Here is a 23,767-nt window from a genome sequence, read left to right on the forward strand (position 1 = left end):
GTTCTAGCTACCATGAACATTTTTAGAGATGTGAGAGCTTCCAGGTGCCAGGTCCTCTTTTCGGTAACGAGTTCCACATACACTGACAATAGATTGGGGGAGTGGGGAAAATAAGTATTTGATACACTGCTGATTTTCCAAGTTTTCCCACCTACATAGATTGGAGAGGTCTGTAATTTTTAACGCAGGTACACTTCACCTGTGAGAGACAGAAGCTAAAGATAAAAACCAGAAAAACACATTGCATGATTTTTACATAATTAAATTGCATTTTATTGCATGAAATAAGTATTTGATCACCTACCAACCAGCAAGAATTCTGGCTCTCACAGACCTTTTAGATTTTCTTTAAGAAGCCCTCCTACTCTGCACTCATTACCTGTAATTGTTCCTCTGCATGAATGCCTGTGTAGATTTGGAGCGGTGTTTTGGATCATTGTCTTGCTGAAAGATCAATCCCCTGTGTAACTTCAACTTTATCACTGATTCTTGAACATTATTGTCAAGAATCTGCTGATACTGAGTGGAATCCATGCGTCCCTCAACTTTAACAAGATTCCCGGTGCCGGCATTGGCCACACAGCCCCAAAGCATGATGGAACCTCCTCCAAATTTTACTGTGGGTAGCAAGTGTTTTTCTTGGAATGCTGTGTTTTTTTGCCGCCATGCATAACGCCTTTTTGTATGACCAAACAACTCAATCTTGGTTTCATCAGTCCACAGGACCTTCTTCCAAAAAGAAATTGGCTTCTCCAAATGTGCTTTTGCATACCTCAGCCGACTCTGTTTGTGGCGTGCTTGCAGAAACGGCTTCTTTCACATCACTCTCTCATACAGCTTCTCCTTGTGCAAAGTGCGTTGTATAGTTGACCGATGCACAGTGACACCATCTGCAGCAAGTTGATGCTGCAGCTCTCTGGAGGTGGTCTGAGGATTGTCCTTGACTGATCTCACCATTCTTCTTCTCTGCCTTTCTGATGTTTTTCTTGGCCTGCTACTTCTGGTCTTAACAAGAACTGTCCCTGTTTTCTTCAATTTCCTTACTATGTTCCTCACAGTGGAAACTGACAGGTTAAATCTCTGAGACAGCTTTTTGTATCCTTCCCCTGAACAACTATGTTGAATAATCTTTGTTTTCAGATCATTTGACAGTTGTTTTGAGGAGCCCATGATGCCACTCTTCAGAGGAGATTCAAACAGGAGAACAACTTGCAAGTGGCCACTTTAAGTAGCTTTTCTCATGATTGCATACACCTGGCTATGAAGTTCAAAGCTCAATGAGGTTACAAAACCAAAAAAAGTGCTTTAGTAAGTCAGGAAAAAGTAGGTAGGAGTATTTAAAACAAGAAAATGATAAGGGTGCCCATACTTATGCACCTGTCAAATTTTGTTTGAATGCAGATTGCACATTTTCTGTTAGTACAATAAACCTCATTTCAAGGTAGAAACATTACTGTGTACAACAGTTATTATATATATCAAACTGAAATAGCTGTTGCAAAAACACCAATTTTTATAAAACATTAAGCTTAAGATTAATAGGGGTGCCCAAACTTTTTCATATAACTGTATGTATACTGTATGTTCATGGCCAGAAAACCTCTCCTTTCAAAATCTCGGTTACGCCAGTGGGTTATTTAAATATAAAATGTTATATATGTAATAGCTTGTAGAATTATAAGGATTCATAATGATGGCAATCTGTATATCACTAAAATGAGCAGCTCAGTTATTACAGTAATCCAGACTCTCCTCCCACTAAGATAACATAACATACAGTATCGGTCTCTTGGAGATCAGTCTGGGTGCAGTTTTGGTTTCTGTGCTTCGCTCTGTTTCACTCTCACTAAGCATTTAGATGTTTGTTATATTACTACGTAAGGGGAAATCTTGTATCCGGATTATACCGGAAGCCAACCTCACAGACTTGTTTTATTTAAACAGATTAACCCTTTACCTTGAACTTAGAGCCTTTATTATAAAGCATAAAAAGGCAAAGTTTAACTGAGTCATCTGTTAGGACCATCTGATCCTGTCTCCATGCCTGCATAGGTTCTATATTCAATAGCCCTCTACTCTTTTCAGTATATACCGTAAAGGTCTATTCACACTGTATTTCCAGTGTAATTTAAAGGGGATCTATCAACAGATTTTTAGACCACAAAGTAACATCATTACAGTAAAATACCAGTAATGATGATTACTTCCATACCTTTATATTAAAAATCCATGCCTCCCATGTCTTGCAATCTATTGGCAAATTCTTATTTAAATGAGCTCGCAACTGCAGGTCTGGACTAACAGCTCTCCGGCCCCTCTTTCCTCTCGGCGCCAGCCGTTCCTACCGGGTCATTCTTCTCCGTGACCTGCTTCCCCTAGCCGACATCTCACACAGGCACTTCCATTCCTGGGGTGGTGCATGCACAGTATTGTTCTGATGACTTTATGAATTCCAGACTATCCATCTGCATAGGCGACGCACACAACCCTTTTACACAATTTTATGTCCCCACACAGCTCTCTTACACAGTATTATGTCCCTATACAGCCCCTTCCATTGCACAGTTTTATGTCCCCACACAGCCCCCTTACTCAGTATTATGTCCCCACACAGCCCCCTTGCAGAGTATTATGTCCCCACACAGCCCCCTTTCAGAGTATTGTGTCCCCACACAGCCCTCTTACACAGTATTATGTCCCCATACAGCCTTCTTGCACAGTATTATGTCTCCACACAGCTCTCCTACACAGTATTTTGTCCCCACACAGCCCCCTTACACAGTATTATATCCCCACACAGCCCCCTTGCAGAGTATTATGACCCCATAGAGCCCTCTTACACAGTATTATATCCCTATACAGAGTTCTTGCACAGTATTAGGTCCCCACACAGCTCTCTTACCCAGTATTATGTCTCCAAACAGCCTTCTTACACAGTATTACAGCCCCCTTGTACAGTATTATGTCCCCACACTGCCCCCTTGCATAGCATTAGGTCCTCATATAGACCCCTTTCACAGCATTAGGTAGCCACACAGCACCTTGACCAGTATTATGTCCCTACACTCCTCCCTTGCACAGTATTATATCCCCACACAGGCCCGTTGCACAGTATTAGGTCCCCACACAGCTCCTTCCCAGTATTATGTCCCCACACAGACCCGTTGCACAGTATTAGGTTCCCACACAGCTCTCTTACCCAGTATTATGTCTCCAAACAGTCTTCTTACACAGTATTATGTCCCAATACAGCCCCCTTGTACAGTATTATGTCCCCACATCGCCCCCTTGCACAGTATTAGGTCCTCATACAGCCCCATTTCACAGCATAAGGTACCCACACAGCCCCTTGCCCAGTATTATGTCCCTACACCGCTCCCTTGAACAGTATTATGTCCCCACACAGACCCGTTGCACAGTATTTGGTCCCCATGCCGCTCCCTTGCACAGTATATGCCCCCACACAGCCCCCTTACACAGTATTATGTCCCCACACAGCCCCCTTGCAGAGTATTAGGACCCCATAGAGCCCTCTTGCACAGTATTATATCCCCATAGAGCCTTCTTGCACAGTATTAGGTCCCCACACAGCTCTTTTACCCGGTATTATGTCTCCAAACAGCCTTCTTACACAGTATTATGTCCCCATACAGCCCCCTTGCACAGCATTAGGTACCCACACAGCCCCCTTGGCTAGTATTATGTCCCCACACAGCCCCCTTGCACAATATTATGTCCCTACACCGCTCCCTTGCACAGTATTATGTCACTACACTGACCCGTTGCCCAGTATTAGGTCCCCACACATCTCCCTTGCACAGCATTAGGTCCCCACACAGCCCCCTTGCCCAGTATTATGTCCCCACACAGCCCCATTGCACAGTATTATGTCCCCACACAGCCCCCTAGTAATGTATTATGTCCCTACACAGCCCCCTTGCACAGTATTATGTCCCCACACCGCTCCCTTGCACAGTATTATATCCCCACACCGCTCCCTTGCACAGTATCATGTCCCCACACAGACCCGTTACACAGTATTATGTCCCCACACAGCCCCCTTGCACAATATTATGTCCTCACACAGCCCCCTTGCACAGTATTAGGTCCCCACACAGCCCCCTTGCACAGTATTATATCCCCATAGAGCCTTCTTGCACAGTATTAGGTCCCCACACAGCTCTCTTACCCAGTATTATGTCTCCAAACAGCCATCTTACACAGTATTATGTACCCATACAGCCCCCTTGCACAGCATTAGGTACCCACACAGCCCCCTTGCACAATATTATGACCCCACACTGCTCCCTTGCACAGTATTATGTCCCTACACAGACCCTTTGCACAGTATTAGGTCCCCACACAGCTCCCTTGCACAGCATTAGGTCCCCACACAGCCCCCTTGCCCAGTATTATGTCCCCACACAGCCCCATTGCACAGTATTATGTCCCCACACAACCCCCTAGTAATGTATTATGTCCCTACACAAACCCCTTGCACAGTATTATGTCCCCACACCGCTCCCTTGAACAGTATTATGTCCCCACACAGACCCGTTACACAGTGTTATGTCCCCACACAGCACCCTTACACAATATTATGTCCTCACACAGCCCCCTTGCACAGTATTAGGTCCCCACACAGCCCCCTTGCACAGTATTATGTCCCCACACCGCTCCCTTGCACAGTACTATGTCCCCACACAGACCCATTGCACAGTATTATGTCCCCACACAGATCCATTGCACAGTATTATGTCTCCACACAGACCTGTTGCACAGTATTATGTCCTCACACAGCCCCCTTGCACAGTATTAGGTCCCCACACAGCCCCCTTTCACAGTATTATGTCCCCACACCGCTCCCTTGCACAGTATTATGTCCACACCGCTCCCTTGCACAGTATTATGTCCCCACACAGCCCCCTTGCACAATATTATGTCCTCACACTGCCCCCTTGCACAGTATTAGTGTAACGTGTCTGGGAGGTGGAACCTCTGAGCAACTATACAAGGGGGCAGTCCTTGTAAGGAAGCGGGTGGCTCCCAGGGAAGGCGGGCAGGTAGTCACGGCAAGTGACGGGGACAGTCTCTGGGTAGAAGGGCAGGAGGTCACGGCAAGTGACGGGGAAGGTCTCTGGGTAGAAGGGCAGGAGGTCACGGCAAGTGACGGGGACAGTCTCTTGACAGGCGGGTGGTCACGGCAAGTGACGGCAGAGCCTCCAGGTAGGCTAGCAGGCAGGTAGCAGGTGGACGCTCCTAGGTGAGCGGACAAGAGTCTCTGGACAGGCAGGTGGTCACAGCACGTGACGGCGGAGCCTCCAGGTAGGCTAGCAGGCAGGTAGCAGGTGAGCGCTCCCAGGTGAGCGGGCAAGAGTCTCTGGACAGGCAGGTGGTCACAGCACGTGACGGCGGAGCCTCCAGGTAGGCTAGCAGGCAGGTAGCAGGTGAGCGCTCCCAGGTGAGCGGGCAAGAGTCTCTGGACAGGCTGGTGGTCACAGCACGTGACGGCGGAGCCTCCAGGTAGGCTAGCAGGCAGGTAGCAGGTGAGCGCTCCCAGGTGAGCGGGCAGACTGATCCATAGACAGACTGGCAGGGCTGGTAGGCAGACTGTCGGACCGCAGATAGATAAGTAACAGGCAGGAATCTGGCAGGTGACTGGCAGGTAACTGGCAGGTAACTGGTAACGGGACCTGTGGGCTGAAGCAGAGTTGAAAGGCTTTGCAACAACATTGCTCGGGCACCTCCATTTTGGAGGAGGTGCCTTATATATGGGAGGTCCTCCGGCAATTGGCCGGGGACTCCTTAGGACGGCGCGCGCGGTCCCTTTAAGAGAGGGGGAGCGCTCGCGCGCGCCCTAAGCACATTGCCGGGGATGGAGCGCGTGCCGGAAGCAGCGGGGAGAGAAGCGCTGGAGGACGCCGCGCCAGGAGCGGGGAGGTGAGAGGGACGGCGTCTCTGCCTAGTACGGGGCAGAGACGCTTATGCTACAGTACCCCCCCCTTTAGGCCCCCTCTTTTTTTGGCCAGAAAGAAATTTTTCAAGGAGAAGCGGGGCGTTGATGTTCTCCCTGGGTTCCCAAGTTCTCTCCTCAGGACCAAACCCCCTCTAATCTACCAGAAAAAAGGTCTTTCCTCTTACCCTCTTGGAGGCTAGAATACTCTCTACCTCAAAGACGTCATCAGCGGAAACCGGAGCAGGAGGGGCACCTGGATTATTGGAAAAAGAGTTAAAGACAACGGGTTTGAGGAGAGATACGTGGAAGGAGTTGGGAATCGTAGGCCACAGGGTTAATTTGCCTGAGAACTTCGAAGGGACCGATGAATCAAGGGCCCAACTTGAAGGAGGGTACTTTGAGCCGCACATGTTTGGACGAGAGCCAAACCTTGTCTCCCGGACGGAATTGAGGCAGATCCAGACGTCTCTTATCAGCATATCTCTTCATCCGCTCAGAGGACAGAAGAAGAGCGGACCTGGTACTCTCCCAAATAGTAGAAAATTCGCTGACAAGAGACTCCGCAGCAGGGTTGTCCACAGAAACGGAGACAGGAAGTGGAATCCGGGGATGTTGGCCACTGACTATAAAGAACGGGGATGTGGAAGAGGATTCGCTCTCATGGTTATTGTAAGAGAACTCGGCCCATGGTAGGAGATCCACCCAGTCCGAATGGTGTGCATTAACGAAGGGCCGGAGGTAACTTGTCAGGATCTGATTGATCCGCTCCACTTGACCATTGGACTGTGGGTGGTAAGCGGAGGAGAAGTCCAGGGTGATGTCTAGCAGCTTACATGTGGCTCTCCAGAAGCGTGAGGTGAACTGAACCCCACGATCCGACACGATGTGGAGGGGCAGGCCATGGAGACGGAAGATATGGCAGATAAAGTCTTTAGCCAGCTCGGGTGCAGATGGGAGACCAGGCAGGGGAATGAAGTGGGCCATCTTAGAAAAGCGGTCAGCGACAACCCAAATGACTGTACAACCGGCAGAAATAGGAAGATCGGTGATAAAGTCCATAGCAATGTGCTGCCAAGGAGCAGCAGGTACGGGAAGGGGCAGGAGATGGCCGGCTGGTAGATGTCTGGGAACTTTGTTACGGGCACAGAATGAGCAGGCCGCGACGAAGTCTACCACGTCCTTACGCATGGTAGGCCACCAGTAATGCCGGGTAATGAGTTGGAAGGTCTTCTTTTGGCCAGCATGGCCAGCTAGTTTAGAAGAATGTCCCCAGCGAAGAACCCTCTCCCGATCTGGTACAGCTACAAACGTCTTACCGGGAGGGAGACGAGTCAGATTCAAGGGGGCCACATTCATCACCTTGGAGGAGTCGATGATGTGCGTAGGCTCCTCCTCTTGATCGGAGGACAGGAAGGACCGGGACAAGGCATCAGCTTTGATGTTCTTGTCCGCCGGACGGAAATGAAGAATGAAGTCGAAGTGGGCAAAAAACAACGACCACCGGGCCTGGCGAGGATTGAGTCTCTGGGCATTTTGGAGATATGCCAGGTTTTTGTGATCCGTGTAGATAATTACCGGGTAGAGAGCCCCCTCAAGCAGATAGCGCCACTCCCCCAGTGCCAATTTGATGGCTAACAATTCACGGTCTCCTATGGAGTAGTTGCGCTCAGACGAGGAGAAGATTTTGGAGAAGAAGAAGCAGGTTACCATTCTCCCGGTAGAAGATTTTTGGGTGAGTACCGCTCCGGCTCCGGAGGAGGAGGCATCAACCTCCAGGTAGAATTGTTTATTACAGTCCGGACGGTGCAGGACGGGAGCAGAGGCGAAGGCTTTCTTTAAGGAAAGGAAGGCCTCCTCGGCTTCAGGTGACCATGTCCTGGGATTAGCCCCCTTACAGGTAAGTGCAGATATGGGAGCAGTCCGAGACGAGAAGTGTGGGATGAAAAGACGATAGTAATTAGCGAAACCCAGGAATCGCTGTATCGCCTTCAAACCTTCAGGACGAGGCCATTTTAGAACGGAAGAGAGCTTCTCGGGATCCATTTGCAGACCTGTCTGGGAGATGACATAGCCCAAGAACGGTAGGGAGGTCTGGTCGAAGAGGCACTTCTCGTATTTGGCATAGAGGTGGTTCTGCCGAAGCCTAAGCAGGACCTGACGAACATCCCTTCGGTGTGTGGGGAGATCCGGAGAGAAGACCAAGATATCGTCCAGGTATACCACTACGCAGGAGTACAGGAGGTTACGGAAGATGTCGTTGACTAGTTCTTGAAAGACAGCGGGAGCATTACAGAGACCGAAGGGCATCACTAGGTACTCATAGTGACCGTCCCGGGAATTGAATGCCGTCTTCCACTCGTCTCCTTGACGGATACGGACCAGGTTATATGCTCCTCGTAGATCCAGCTTGGAGAAGATCCTGGCGCCCTTGAGACGGTCAAACAATTCGGAGATGAGCGGCAGGGGTTATTTGTTTTTTACTGTAATGAGATTGAGTCCTCTGTAGTCAATACAGGGACGTAGCGAGCCGTCTTTCTTTTTGACAAAGAAGAATCCGGCTCCAGCCGGGGAGGTAGATTTTCGGATAAATCCCCTAGCCAGATTCTCTTCAATGTACTCAGACATGGCCCGGGTCTCGGCTGCAGACAACGGGTAGATACGCCCATGGGGAGGAGTGGTGCCAGGTACCAGGTCGATCGGGCAGTCATATGGCCTATGGGGTGACAACGTCTCTGCTTCCTTCTTACCGAAGACGTCCGCATAGGGCCAGTAAGGAGCCTGGAGACCTGGTAAATTAGCTGGAGTAGGCGGAGGGCGAGCTGGGCGGACCGGAACCAGGCAGGTCCTATGGCAGTCTGGACCCCATCGGAGTACTTCACCGGATCGCCAGTTCAATACCGGTTCGTGTGTCTGGAGCCAAGGTAGACCTAGCAGCAGGGAGTGAGAAAGTCCGGACAACACATGGAATGAGATTTCCTCAGAGTGCAGCATTCCCACCTGCAGGGTTATGGGTTCTGTGAAGAGCAGGATGGTCTCCGAGAGAAGTCTTCCATCCACGGAGGCGACTGACAATGGTTCAGCCAGGGACTTGGTGGGAATACGGTATCTCTCTACCAGAGACTGGGAGATGAGGTTTCCAGCAGCTCCAGAATCCAGGTGGGCAAGTTCAAAGTGACGGTTTTCTCCCCAAGCAATAGAGACCGGTAAAGTCAGAGACGGAGAGGGCTTACTTTTGTCTAGGACGACCTCTCCGAGCGGTCCTAGACACTGGCGTTTCCCGGCTTTTCTGGACAGGAACGGATGAAGTGCTCCATACTGCCACAATAGAAACAGCTTCCCTCGGCTCGGCGAGATTCTTGGCGAGATCTGACCATCTTGGTCTGGTCGATCTGCATAGGTTCAGGCGAGAGTGCCCGCGGAGTGACTGGTTGAGAGGCAGGTCTCAGGGAAGTAGGAGCAGAGCAAGAAAAGTCTTTCTCCCAGGCAGTCTCTTTGGCACGTTCTTGGAACCGGATGCCAATCCGGGTAGCTAGTGACACCAGGTCATCCAGAGTGGTAGGAATGTCCCGACCAGCTAACTCGTCCTTAATCCGACCGGAAAGACCCTCCCAGAAGACGGACACCAGAGCCTCATTTTCCCAGGCAAGCTCAGAAGCGAGGGTGCGGAACCGAATGGTATATTGGCCCACGGTGAGACTCCCTTGGCGGAGACGTAGCAGAGAGGAGGCAGAAGAGGTTTTCCGTCCAGGTTCATCGAAGACTTTCCGGAAAGCAGCGAGGAAAGACGGCAGATCGGACACCAGGGGATCCCCTCTCTCCCACAGGGGATTTAGCAATGCCAGTGCCTCCCCAGTGAGATGGGACATGATGAAGGCCACCTTGGCCCGGTCGGAGATGAACTGGTATGCCAATAGCTCAAAGTGCAGGGTGCACTGGTTTATGAAACCCCGAGCTAAAGTAGGTTCGCCGGCAAAGCGTGGAGGTGCCAGAAGCCGAGGTCCATAGTCGGGTACCATGAAGTGACTGGATTGCGGTACCGCAGGAATGGGCACGGCTGGACCAGAGGTAGACATAGACGAGTCACACAATGCGCCTAGACGAGAGTTAACGGACCGTAGATAGGACAGTACCACCTCCTGCCTGCTGAGTTTTCTGACGTAAGACTTCCTGGTGCAGGTCGGAGATCTGGCGGCCACCGGGTTCCATGGCCCGAGCAAACTGTAACGTGTCTGGGAGGTGGAACCTCTGAGCAACTATACAAGGGGGCAGTCCTTGTAAGGAAGCGGGTGGCTCCCAGGAAAGACAGGCAGGTAGTCACGGCAAGTGACGGGGACAGTCTCTGGGTAGAAGGGCAGGAGGTCACGGCAAGTGACGGGGACGGTCTCTGGGTAGAAGGGCAGGAGGTCACGGCAAGTGACGGGGACAGTCTCTTGACAGGCGGGTGGTCACGGCAAGTGACGGCAGAGCCTCCAGGTAGGCTAGCAGGCAGGTAGCAGGTGGACGCTCCTAGGTGAGCGGACAAGAGTCTCTGGACAGGCAGGTGGTCACAGCACGTGACGGCGGAGCCTCCAGGTAGGCTAGCAGGCAGGTAGCAGGTGAGCGCTCCCCGGTGAGCGGGCAAGAGTCTCTGGACAGGCTGGTGGTCACAGCACGTGACGGTGGAGCCTCCAGGTAGGCTAGCAGGCAGGTAGCAGGTGAGCGCTCCCAGGTGAGCGGGCAGACTGATCCATAGACAGACTGGCAGGGCTGGTAGGCAGACTGTCGGACCGCAGATAGATAAGTAACAGGCAGGAATCTGGCAGGTGACTGGCAGGTGACTGGCAGGTAACTGGCAGGTAACTGGTAACGGGACCTGTGGGCTGAAGCAGAGTTGAAAGGCTTTGCAACAACATTGCTCGGGCACCTCCATTTTGGAGGAGGTGCCTTATATATGGGAGGTCCTCCGGCAATTGGCCGGGGACTCCTTAGGACGGCGCGCGCGGTCCCTTTAAGAGAGGGGGAGCGCGCGCGTGCGCGCCCTAAGCACACTGCCGGGGAAGGAGCGCGTGCCGGAAGCAGCGGGGAGAGAAGCGCTGGAGTACGCCGCGCCAGGAGCGGGGAGGTGAGAGGGACGGCGTCTCTGCCTAGTACGGGGCAGAGACGCCGATGCTACAATTAGGTACCCACACAGCCCCCTTGCACAGTATTATGTCCCCACACCACTCCCTTGCACAGTACTATGTCCCCACACAGACTCATTGTACAGTATTATGTCTCCACACAGACCTGTTGCACAGTATTATGTCCTCACACAGCCCCCTTGCACAGTATTATGTCTCCACACAGACCCGTTGCACAGTATTATGTCCTCACACAGCCCCCTTGCACAGTATTAGGTCCCCACACAGCCCCCTTTCACAGTATTATGTCCCCACACAGCTCTCATGCTCAGTATTATGTCCACACATTTTCCCAAAATGTAATGTCAATAAAAAAAAAAATGAATAAATCTAGTCACCTAACCCTGCTTCCATGCTGCTCCACTCTGCACTGTGTACTGAGACACAGCTGGCGCAATGTAGTGATGTCATTGCACCTGCTGCGCTATCAGACACACAGCCTCAATGGTGAATAGGGAGCTCATTGGGATGCAGATACCGGTGAAAGGGAGACGCCAGGCGTAGAGCGACTGCGTGGTGCAAGACGCCCGCACCGGAACAGGCAAGGAGCCCAATGGGTCTGATTTATGGGATTTGGTTTCTGATATGTAAGCAATATACTCAGTGCCTCAGTTCTAGTCAGTTGTATATGTAGCACATTGTAGTAGAATATTACATTTCTAATGGTTCTCGGGTCCATATATAATGGAGATAATATCACTCACCATGGGCAGATCAATGGTTCAAGTGATGAAGACTAAAATGATAACAAAACTCGTATACACCTTTCACCTTTGGTCCTTTTTTCCAGATGCTGCTTTCTGTAGCACAAGGAAGTTGAGCTCCCCTTGAAGCACCCTGTGACTATGCAGCTCTGATCCATGGATGTTGCTGGAGCACTGTTGTCAGACGCACTGTTACATGTTAATATCACATCCAATCTTATCCTGCAACATCGTCAGTGACCATCCTCTACAGCTCAGACACCTTTTTCACGTGGACAAAGGACACTTTTAAGAACCTCATTTTGTAAGAAGGTTGTTGTACATTGGAATATTCCATTTTTACTATGCTCCTTAGTATCATCATTACCTTATTTTTCATCTTGGCTAATGAAATGTTTTTAACTTAATGTAAATATGGAAGCGCTGACATTTGTAGAAAATCCATTCCAAGCTTTATACATGTTTTACCGTTTTCGAGTAAAACGTCTGCACTTTATTCACCTTGGCTTTACGTGTCTTGATGAGGCTTCTCGTGGAGACCGCAGCTTGAAGTTGGCCTTCTTTCTATGGACTGGACAGGTTGATCTTGAACATTCGACATTGTTGCCACTACCTGCTTTATGGTGTAATGTGACAAACTGCAATAAAGAATCTTGTTCTTCCCTAACATAAAACAAATGAAGCAGTAATCGCATGGTCCTGTATACCTGTATAGCAGAATTGATAGAATCTCGTAAGAACACGATCCACCAAAAGGAGGAGAAAAGTATCCTTGTCATACTCACAAAGATAACAAAGCAATATTCAGCAATTATTTTTCTTTTTAAAGCCTTATTTTTCTGATTAAGGTACACTTAAACTATTGATCTACATATTAACCCGATGCTCTGATTACATTGGGACATATATCTTCATCTTTCTTAAGGGTGCTGACGTTCTTGTGTTATTCTGGAGGATAGCCAGCACAAGGTACTCCTAACATAGTAGCAAGAACAGTCATAAACCAACCTGCCTAATCCTTCTTTCCACAAGATCATCTGTTGGAGGAGATCCCCATACACATAAGAAAGTTATCAAGCGGGTTCATCTGATTTTACTCTTGTACATGGAAACCTTTAGGGTATGGCATCCTTTAGATGCCGATGTACCCGCATAATTTTTGAAGCAGATGTTTTTCCTGAAGCTTCTTGTTTGACTGTTTTTGCAGCAATTTTGCAATCGGCTTCGAAGTGGATGGCTTCGAAGTGGATGCTGCCTGAAGAAAGGTCAGGTCACTTCTTTTAGCTGTTTCAAGGCCTCAAAGCCCATAGCAGTTAAAGAAAAGTGAAAAAAGGCCACATCTGCACTCTTTAGGGTCTGTGCACACAATGGATTTTTCAGGTGGATTCTGCCTAGAACCCACCTGAAAAAGCACTAAAATAAATGCCAAAGAGAATGACTATATGTATAGCAATGTCAAAACAACTTGCTATGCACATGTTCTGTCTTTTTTCACTTTAACTGTTTCAGGCTTCGAAAGTCATGAAGTAACTAAAAAATACCCCGACCCTTCTTCATATATGAAACGTGAAAAAAGCAGCAGCAAAGCCACTGCAAAAATAGGGCAGAAAGACATCAAAGAAGATTCTTCAGGAAAAACACTGCCAGCATTTTCCTGAAGTGTCTTCTGTTTAAAAAATGATGCGAGTACGCCGGTGTCTAAATGACACCAAGGGCACATACCCTAAAGGTTCCCATACACGAGAGTAAAGTCCCACCTGATGATTATGTTATGTGTATGGGGGCCTGATCCAACAGATGATATGGGGAAAGAAGGATCACATTCTATTTGTTCTCAGGGAAGATAAATAATTGCCTATAGTTTCTGGCGGCAACTACCATCTCCCCACTGAAACACATGCACACTTTGTGCGGGGTCAGGTGGAAAATTGTTTATTTGGTCTACAGCTATTGTATGAGCACTGTACTTTATAGAGCCCAGAGGTTATTGGGGCAGCAAGCAATGTGTAATCTAACGTTTAATATATCTATTTTTTATGATTATTATTATTTTGCATTGCTTATATAGCGTCATTAATTCTGCAGCGCTTTACAGACATCATCCTCACTCCCCCCATTGGGGCTCACAATCTAGATTCCCTATCAGTATGTATTTGAAGTGTGGTAGGAAACCAGAGAACCTGGACGAAACCCACGCAGACACGTGGAGAACATACAAACTCCTTGCAGATGTTGTCCTTGGTGGTGTAACGGGGCTTGTGGCAGTAGCGGCGGATGAGGGACTCTTTTTCCCGCCTTGGCCCACTACAGAAAAACGTTTCCAGTGTGTGTATGTGGTGATGTTGCAGTGGACCCCTTCATGTTCAGCCCTGCCACAGTCTGCATGGCCCTGGACCCCTTTATCCCCAAGATGAGGAAACCAGACATTTGGTTAAAAACAAAGTCCATTTTACTAACCAACCAGCATACAAAGGATTGCAGGGAATACACTTGCTGTTCACTTCTGCAACAGACAGAGGCACATGCTTAATGGTTACTGGCCACGACGCATTACTTGTGATGAACGTTGCTGAAAGTTCACAGTTTAAGCAAAGGACCTCTATAATACTACTGTTTCACCGTGGTTCTGCACTCAGACTAATCTTTTCCTGGGAACAGACATATAGGAGATACTTCCAATGTCTTCTTCCTATTTGTATCCAAACCCACTGACACCGTCTAACTGACTGCAGCTCTCTGGTGTGTCCAGCACTAGGACCGTTCCCACTAAGTCTTCTAAAGACTTTCCTGTATTCTCTCACTGTAGGTCCCCTGACTTGCCTGTGTGAGGGCGGAACCTTGTGGCCACTGAAGTGCTGTTGATAAGTCTTGCTTCCTTTGCCACTGGTTCCCACACACATCCAGTGATGATCTTCTTCTTTCATGAGGGTGTCCTGTTCGGTCTCTCTCTCAACCTTAACTGATTTCCTTTTCCTGTAACTAACCAACAATCCCCAATCCTCCTACCCTATATGGGCCAGCCCTACTGTTAACCCTGTCTTCCCAATTAACTACAGGAACTTCAGCCACAGAAGGAAAACTATTAAATACATTTCAGTAAAACACATGTATAAATACATCTAAACCACAGGGATGTCAGAGGAGTGGAACACTCACCACCCTCACAGTGGGACTTGAACGCAGGACCTCAGCGTTGCAACCACTGAGCCACCATGTGATATTATTATATTCAGTAAACTTGCTCTCATTATTATAAGGCCACGTGCACACATTGAGTATTTGATTAATTTTTTACCTCAGTATTTGTAAGCCAAAACCAGGAGTGGGTGAAAAATACAGAATTGTTGACGTGTTTCTATTATACTTTTCCTCTGATTGTTCCACTCCTAATTTTGGCTTACAAATACTGAGGTAAAAAACTCTCTATTGAACATGTGCACATGGTCTTAGGAGCCGATAATGGAAAGGGCAAACAGAGGGATGAGTTTATATAACATGGCACAGGAGAAGTCTTAGAACTTTACTTTGTAAAGGCTACCAATAAATCCTCTTTGTTAGATCAGTCTCCCACCAATTATACTGGCGTGCTGCTGGGACCCAGTGATCAGCGACAATCTGTGGGGAAGCTCTGTTTTCTTGCAACGCCCCCTCAGGAGAAATGAGGAACTTCACAGTTACCACTGAGATGATACCGCTGCCCATGTAACACAAGGGTGTGTGGGGTCCTCCAACAAGAGAGACATTGTGCACTTTGATGATAGATGAGGATCCTGGACCAGTGATCCCTATAAATTCACTTAGAATTTCATAATATAGTATTTAAAATTGAGTTTTCTGATGTAGGCAGCTCCTAAACCTGGCAATAGTGCTTCTCACTAAATTAGAATATAATCAAAAAGTTAATTTATTTCAGTTCTTCAACACAAAAAGTGAAACTCATATATTATATAGAGTCATTACAAACAGAGTGATCTATTTCAAGTGTTTATTTCTGTTAATGTTGATGATTATGTCTTATAGCCAATGAAAACACAAAAGTCATTATCTAGGTAAATTAGAATAATATACAAAAAACACCTGGAAAGGCTTCCTAAGTGTTTAAAAAAGTCCCTTACTCTGTTTCAGTAGGCTCCACAATCATGGGGAAGACTACTGACTTGACAGATGTCCAGAAGGCAGTCATTGACACACTCCACAAGGAGGGTAAGCCACAAAAGGTCCTTGCTAAAAAAAGCTGGCTGTTCACAGAGTGCTATATCCAAGCATATTAATGGAAAGTTGAGTGGAAGGAAAAAGTGTGGTAGAAAAAGGTGCACAAGCAACCGGGATAACCGCAGCCTTGAAAGGATTGTTAAGAAAAGGCCATTCACAAATTTGGGAGAGGTTCACAAGGAGTGGACTGCTGCTGGAGTCATTGCTTCAAGAGCCACCACACACAGACGTATCCAGGACATGGGCTACAAGTGTCGCATTCCTTGAGTCAAGCCACTCATGACCAATAGACAACGCCAGAAGCATCTTACCTGGGCCAAGGAGAAAAAGACCTAAACTGTTGCTCAGTGGTCCAAGGTATTGTTTTCAGAGGAAAGTAAATTTTGCATTTCATTTTGAAATCAAGGTCCCAGAGTCTGGAGGAAGAGTGGAGAGGCCACAATCCAAGCTGCTGGAGGTCTAGTGTGAAGTTTCCACAATCAGTGATGGTTTGGGGAGCCATGTCATCTGCTGGTCTAGGTCCACTGTGTTTTATCAAGACCAAAGTCAGCGCTGCCGTCTACCAGGAAATTTTACAGCACTTCAGGCTTCCCTCTGCTTTTTGGAGATGGAAATTTCATTCTCCAGCAGGACTTGGCACCTGTCCACACTGCCAAAAGTACCAATACCTGGTATAAAAACAACAGTATCACTGAGCTTGATTGGCCAGCAAACTCGCCTGACCTTAACCCCATAAAGAATCTATGGGGTATTGTCAAGAGGAAGATGAGAGACACCAGACCCAACAATGCAGACGAGCTGAAGGCTGCTATCAAAGCAACCTGGGCTTCCATAACACCTCAGCAGTGCCACAGGCTGATCGCCTCCATGCCACATTGCCGCATGGATGCAGTAATTGATGCAAAAGGAGCCCGACCAAGTATTGAGAGCATTTACTGAACATACATTTCAGTAGGCCAACATTTCAGATTTTAAAAACATTTTTCAAGCTCTTGTTATGAGGTATTCTAATTTACTGAGATAATGACTTTTGTGTTTTCATTGGCTGTAAGCCATAATCATCAACATTAACAGAAATAAACACATGAAATAGATCCCTCTGTTTGTAATGACTCTATATAATATATGGGTTTCACTTTTTGTATTTGAGAACTGAAATAAATTAACTTTTTGATGATATTCTAATTTAGTGAGAAGCACCTGTATATAGTAGAAAACAGCTGATAATCAAGTGCTTACAAATGCATATATAAAACATTTGCAATGGTGAAATACTATCTTACCCATTCTATAATCTACTAAAGTTTTAGGATCGATATGTTGTGTTACACAATGAATTATTGATCACAAATCAGTAATCACATGTCACAGTTGTAAAGATTGTAATTAAAGGGGCTAATTATTGGTTGCACCCTACTACAATTATACGTGGCCACCTATGGGATTGAAGTACAGCTCTGGATATATCTTGGTTTATTTCCTATTTTTCACATTTCTGAAATCTACAGTATACACCTCATAAATTGGATCATCAGCAGGTCCTTCAGTAGGCTCAGATTCAATTTTAAGAAAAATATTTCTGTAATTTATTAGAGTAGCATAAGAACAGATGACACAGTCACTAATATACAGAGCTTGTTATTTGTCTAACTGGGTACAGAATCTTCTTGAGTTTTATCTCATTGTGAACAAATACATGGAAATACCAGTCATTTCCTTAGAGGCATTACTTGAAATAGACGAAATTTGGTCAAATATAAATTGTAATTTCTATGATACTGTCCTAGAAAATCATCTGAATAGGTCGATATAGGATTTTACGTAACAAATCTAATGTACGCAGTGTTCGTTGATAGACCACGTATTCATGCAATTTCCTGAAAAATGAACATTAATGGTTTTAGCAATCAGACTTGATAGATAATGGCCTGTTTTGATCAGAGACATGACAAACTGAATTTTCAGCAATGATTTTGAAGCCTTGTAGGATGGAAAGATGTATCACATACAATATTGCATTATCAAGATCTTATACTGCCTCCTCCCTCAATCTCTCATTTTGATGAATCAAATCATAAGGAAAGATGAAACCCATTTTGTTTAATTTAGATTTCCATAGACTATTGCAGGTCCAGGACCTTCAGAAAAGTTAAATTAGGGCTCATTCAGACATCCTTTTTTTTGCGTACACATTCTATCCACATTTTTCACGGTTAGAACTCGTACCATGGGGCTGTTCATATGTACAACATTTTTTGCAGACCAGTCCGTGCAAAATTGTGGAGACTTGTCAGATATTATTTCGAATGTGGGATCAAAATAGGCAATGCAAGTCTATGGGACCGGTCAGCACTCGGATGCCACCCGTGTACTGTCTAGGATTCACGGACTGCTACAGTAAGCAGAAGAAGGTGGAGGAACTTTTTTTTCTTATGTTTTTCTCATCCAAGAAAAACTCGGACCAAACTCAGATGAAACTCTGATCATACTAATGAGAATCCGATGAAACTATGAACAAAATCGCTGATGAAACTTGGTCCGGTTTTTTCACTTGTGAAAAAAATTGACTCCTGGACTATTCATGGATAGTACATTCCATGGATATGATAGTAGACATGGTGCACCATTTTATAAAACTTCATAAAGTCTTGATCATTATGCAAAACACCTGGGAAAATACAATAATTGCATGGAAACTGTGCTTAAAGGGAAACTGTCAGGCAATTCATGCTGCCCACATCACAGGAAACATGATTCAGAGCCTGGTTGCTCAATTGCAACCAGGTATATTTTTCTCTGAAATGCTCAGTCGGACATGACATCGGCAGTGACATCCTTTCAAGAGGGCAGAGCGCCAGAGAAGGAACTGCTCTGTCAAAGTGATGTCACAGGAAGTGGGAGCAGTTGTGTGACTGCTCGGAGCCGGGAGAGAACAGGGCAGGTTAGAATAGGCAAGTAGTTAGCAATTATAAAAACCTAGAACCCGACCATACGATATATGGTCCGTAATCCCTATGAAGTCAGCACAACCAAAAAGAAAGTAATGGAGGAAAGAAGTAGATTAACCAATAAGGGCAAACCCCTATATATTCTAGTAATTCCTAGCCATATGCATTACCTCCAAGACAGTACAAAAAGGGATTTAACCATATAAATACACTTTATTAAGGAAAAAATTTTTTTGCTCGGAGCCGGGAGAGACCTGGGCAGGTTAGAACAGGCAAGTAGTTAGCAATTACCTGCTGATAAGGGCTTATCCCAAGGAAAAAAAAAAATCTCAGGATAACCCCTTTAACTTATTCTGCAACCAGCTATGTACTGTTATTTATAGAGGCTGTAGAAGCCAAACAGTCGAAACTGTTTTTAAAAGACCCTATCGCAAAAATGTTGCGATAGAATTGATGAGATCCATTTAGGTTTTCTTGCAAATCTGGTGACAGATCCACTTACAAAATTGCTATTTCTAGGTAGTTTTTCAGACAGCAAGTCTGGTTCAATGTTATAAAATTATGCTAAAATCACAAGGGTCAGGTATAGATCAAGGCTTTTCTCATTGTATTTACCCTACTTAACCTTATACTGAAGAATTGAGCTGGATACAAATTCTCCTAAAGTTATCGTTGACCTGACATTACTGTCACTTTTACTATACTATTAATATCCGATGCAAAGTCTTACTCAGAACAATTTCTCGTTATACCATGATGACATTTCTCTCGTCAAACAGAACAAAGCTCGCAGCTCTCAGCTAACATTTCGTTCTGTAGCCGCGGCTTAGGAGAGATTACCTACAGCAAAATATTTAGCCGATAATCCAAGCAACTCTTTAACTTTTTTTTTTATTTTCTTGGCTAAAATTAAACATTTCACGATGAATCATTTTATAAGCTGAAGTGCTGAAGTCATAAAAAGAAAATATCCAAGCCTGGATTAAGAAAGCTTTGTAGTACTCAGTATCCAGTCAGTGAATCGGGAAATTCGAGTGTAGACTCCATATTTGTCTTTTTCTGCACATTTATCACCCCAGCTAGTAATACCGGTCAGAAACCAAATACTTCTAAATTCAGAGGAATGCGGACCACCACTGTCCCCCTGACATGAATCTTTTTCTTCATCAGAAAAGCCAGCACAGAACATATTTGTAGAAACAAAGAATCGGCTTGACTTCTTGCAGGTAGCTCGGTCAATGAAGGGCACAGCGAGCTTCTGAAGTTTTATGGCTTGTCTTCCTAAAAATCTTACATTCCCCCAGCCGGTCACCCAACTGTATGATACTGTTCTCACTAGTTGGTCGGTGAAATCTCTGTTTCCGATGCAGATAGGTCTGGCGTAGTCATTCAGTTTGATGGGGTCGGCCAGCTCTACCAGTGCTATGTCATTATTGTATTTATTCTTGGTTGCATTGTAGGTTGAATGTGTGATAACTCGTGCTATTTTCAGATATTGCTCAGTCCCCTCCTGAACTTCTGTGTTATGCTCTCCTGTTCAAAGTAGAAAATGATGACTAAGGTTATTGATTACCAGTTATGCCTTCACTATAGTAAAAGCACCTTTGTAAAAAAGTAGTAGGAGTAGATCAATACAATAAGTTATTTTCAGTTTAACAATTTTCAACGGCGCCATCTATATCTTGTAATGGGATCATATAATGATAAACCCAAGGTATTACTTTGAGTTGCCAGCTGTCACTCAGGTCTTGATTACCCAATATACTGTCATTAGCTTTGTTGTTTTACCTAGAGTGTAATCATTGTTTTAATTTTAATTTCATAAATCAATAGTACACAGTAAAATAAGCATTTTTTTAATATATCTTATTAGATTAATTAGTTAATTTCTCTTCCTGGACATATATTTCACTCTTATTTCATGAGTAAAATCTGTATTCAGTGAATACAGACTTTCCCGTTACTGAGCTAGGAGATGTCAGTTGGTGCTCATAAAGTTCAATGGAGAAGGTAAAGAGGAGGAGCTAGGGGCAGAGACAAACATTCTGCTGCAAATTCTTTTGAAAGATAGTGATAGTTTTCCATAGAGCTTTATGGGCACCAACTGCCATCTCCTATCTCAGCAATGGGAATATCTGTATTCATTAAATACAGATTGTACCCATGGATTGAGAATTTTGAGAGTTAATGATCAATGCAGGAGGAAAAAACAATATTTTTCTAATAAGATGCATTACAAACTTTCATAGGCACTATTGATTTATGAAAAAAAATTGTGTTATTGAACTTATGGAACCATTGCTATAACCATAAGAGTGCAGAGGTAGAAAATAAATCTGACATATACAAAGTTAACAGAACTCCCGGGCTTCACCTAATTCTCTCTAAAACTTCCCAGAAAGCAAAACTTCCAGGGAAAGTCTCATTATGCTGATTGTAGGGGCGTGTTCTTTTTCTGCTGTGCTGCTGCCTGCTTATAATTGGTCAGCATCATACAGGGAGAAGAAGTACACACCCCCGCAGTGAAAAATGTCTGTTAATACCCACGTTGATGCTGAATGAGTTTACTTTTGTTAATCCAATACTTTGATTGCTAATATCTCAGCAACAGAGAGGCAAAATGGAAAAAAAAGACAAAACAAAGTAAAAAATAATGTTTTATTCTGCTCTGTATAATAAAGTGAAATTAAAAAATTGTTAAAAGTTCCTCTTTAATGGGATTGATGAGAGCGATCAAAACATGATTGCTTTGTTTCAAAAGCAACCCTCTGTCTGTCCACAAGTTTTATCTAGTATTATATCTTAGCTCCATCAAAGTGAATAAGGCTGCGATGCAATACTATATTCAATGTGTGGAGAGGTGTGGTGCTGCTTTTGGAAGCAAATACATTTATTTATTTTTCTATGCAATCTCTTTAATTATATAAATTGGAGTTTACCTGCAACTACACTGTATTCGCCATGTAGGAGAAAGCAATGGGCTGCAGTTACTATCCATTTTTCATTCACAATGGATCCACCACAGAAGCCTTCGCCGGCCTTGTTGACAATGTGAACCTATAAAACAATTGAACATGAACCAATAATCGACTCATCAATAGCGTGTGAGGGACTCAAAGCTTCCACGTACATCTGCTTGGATCCACAGACATTTCAATACCGAACCAAGAAAGAGTCCAGCAATGCAGAGATGATCCCATCAGACTTAACGTTTATTTCATCATGGTTATCAAAAAATACAGGAGCCCATAAACTAGCCGACATGATTTTGAAAAATATGTCATATTCATGGCCAACAGTCATAAAAAAAATAAGTATAAATTTATACCATAAATGTGTGGATCTTCATGTACACAGATGAAATAGGCGATTCTATGTGTTTAATTACTTACCGTAGATATGCAAATATAGTGTATATAGATAGCATGAGTGCATACATCTAGATGTAAGAACCAGACTCGTGTTCACAGATATAGGATTTCCATATGTAAAAACAGAGCATCTCCATTTGTTAAGCAATTCTGTAGTAAAGAAGGGAACTAATACTGGGTTCAGAAGATACGACTGTGGCGTATATTTTTAACGCAAATTTCCAAAATCCTGAGACTGTGGCGATATAACTCATTATAGAAGGCTGAACTTTTTGCATAACCCTGAAGACATTTTGCCCGTCTTAGTAGCCAGTTGGGAGTCCAGTTTATCTACACATTACCAATTTGCTCCATATTTCCCGTCTAGGCACAAACTCTCGCAATGAATCTATAATCCTTCCATCTTCTTGTAAAGCAGTACAATATCATTCCCGATTGATTTTCTATTGCAATGTCAGATCTACAATACTCGAGTGCATGTAAAAATAGTGAAGGAAGAAATTGCACAATTTTTTTTCTATTTAGTTTAAGCTATTCATACAGTGATAATTACTGTGGATTTTACTTTTGAGCTGATTCCCTAAGAGACTAGATTGTGATTAAACCAAGGGAGTCTTCATTAATACAGTAAACTTACCCACAGGGTTTTATTACTAAATTTATTTGGGGAACTTGCTCCACATCCATCACAAATTATTTTATACTTTAGAAGATAATAACGTTTTTGTATAAAAAATAATGAAGCCATCGAAGATTTGTCACATCCTCACTCATCCATGATAATAATTCTGGAGTCCAAAGTGAACAAAGGAGATCTACGGATCACGCTAAGACACACCATGGCCCCGATACATCAAACCAATTTTGTCAAAACTCTGGCGTAAATCTCTTAGAAAAGTCACAAAATTTGGGCGCATCTCCGCGATTTTATAGAAAATTGTGTAACTAAAATTGGTGGAGCTGGGGTGGGAGGGGGACGCGGTGGGGATGTAACGTCACAGCTCATCTAATTGATGACGAGCTGCGGCGCTTCTTACACCAGAAATCAGTTCCAGGCATAGAGTGGAGTAAGATTTTTATTGTGGCACACACCACTCATCAGGTACTCCAGGTTCATGAAGAGCCATGCACCTCTTCATGAATCAGGAGTGTATGACTACACGATGCCCTCTCATCAAAACCGGTGAGAAAATTGCCGGTCTTGATGAATCAGGGCATATTTTTTCATTTTGAACCCTGCCAAACAACTCTTTATTATCTTTAAGGGACCCTGTGAGTGTGAATAACCTTTGTAAAAATGTGATCACTACAAACTATCTAGGATGGGAGGTGAGGGGTCAGAAGAATATTTTAGACTAACCAAGCCTTAGCCTTCACCATGAGCAGTTTCTTGACTTTTGCTAAATTGTTATAGTGG

The 23,767-nt window shown here is 45.0% G+C and overlaps 2 protein-coding genes across 7 annotated transcripts in view; one reads left to right on the forward strand and one right to left on the reverse strand.

The window, feature by feature from the left end:
* Positions 1-23,767, forward strand: part of MCF2 (MCF.2 cell line derived transforming sequence) — a 487,909-nt gene that overhangs the window by 211,848 nt on the left and 252,294 nt on the right. For 3 of the 6 annotated variants that reach the window (XM_073641247.1, XM_073641248.1, XM_073641249.1), the window contains exon 30: positions 15,945-16,984. The exons of 1 other annotated variant lie outside the window; for it this stretch is intronic. In XM_073641247.1, the coding sequence (XP_073497348.1) occupies positions 15,945-16,090 (146 nt within the window). In that variant the 3' untranslated portion in view covers positions 16,091-16,984. Of the gene's footprint in view, positions 1-11,905; positions 12,865-15,944; positions 16,985-23,767 lie in introns of those variants that run through there. 2 more of the 6 variants (XM_073641250.1, XM_073641252.1) reach the window with 2 other exon arrangements.
* F9 (coagulation factor IX) overlaps positions 19,852-23,767 on the reverse strand; it is a 150,199-nt gene continuing 146,283 nt past the window's right edge. Inside the window, exons 7-8 of the mRNA XM_073641246.1 lie at positions 21,919-22,036; positions 19,852-20,512 (exon numbers count right to left, since the gene is read on the reverse strand). Of these exons, the coding sequence (XP_073497347.1) occupies positions 19,962-20,512; positions 21,919-22,036 (669 nt within the window). The 3' untranslated portion in view covers positions 19,852-19,961. The remainder of the gene's footprint in view (positions 20,513-21,918; positions 22,037-23,767) is intronic.

The sequence above is a fragment of the Phyllobates terribilis genome, unplaced genomic scaffold (assembly GCF_046119375.1).
Source record: "Phyllobates terribilis strain yellow unplaced genomic scaffold, ASM4611937v1 Scaffold_7__3_contigs__length_470593459, whole genome shotgun sequence".
NCBI classification, from domain to species: Eukaryota; Metazoa; Chordata; class Amphibia; order Anura; family Dendrobatidae; genus Phyllobates; species Phyllobates terribilis.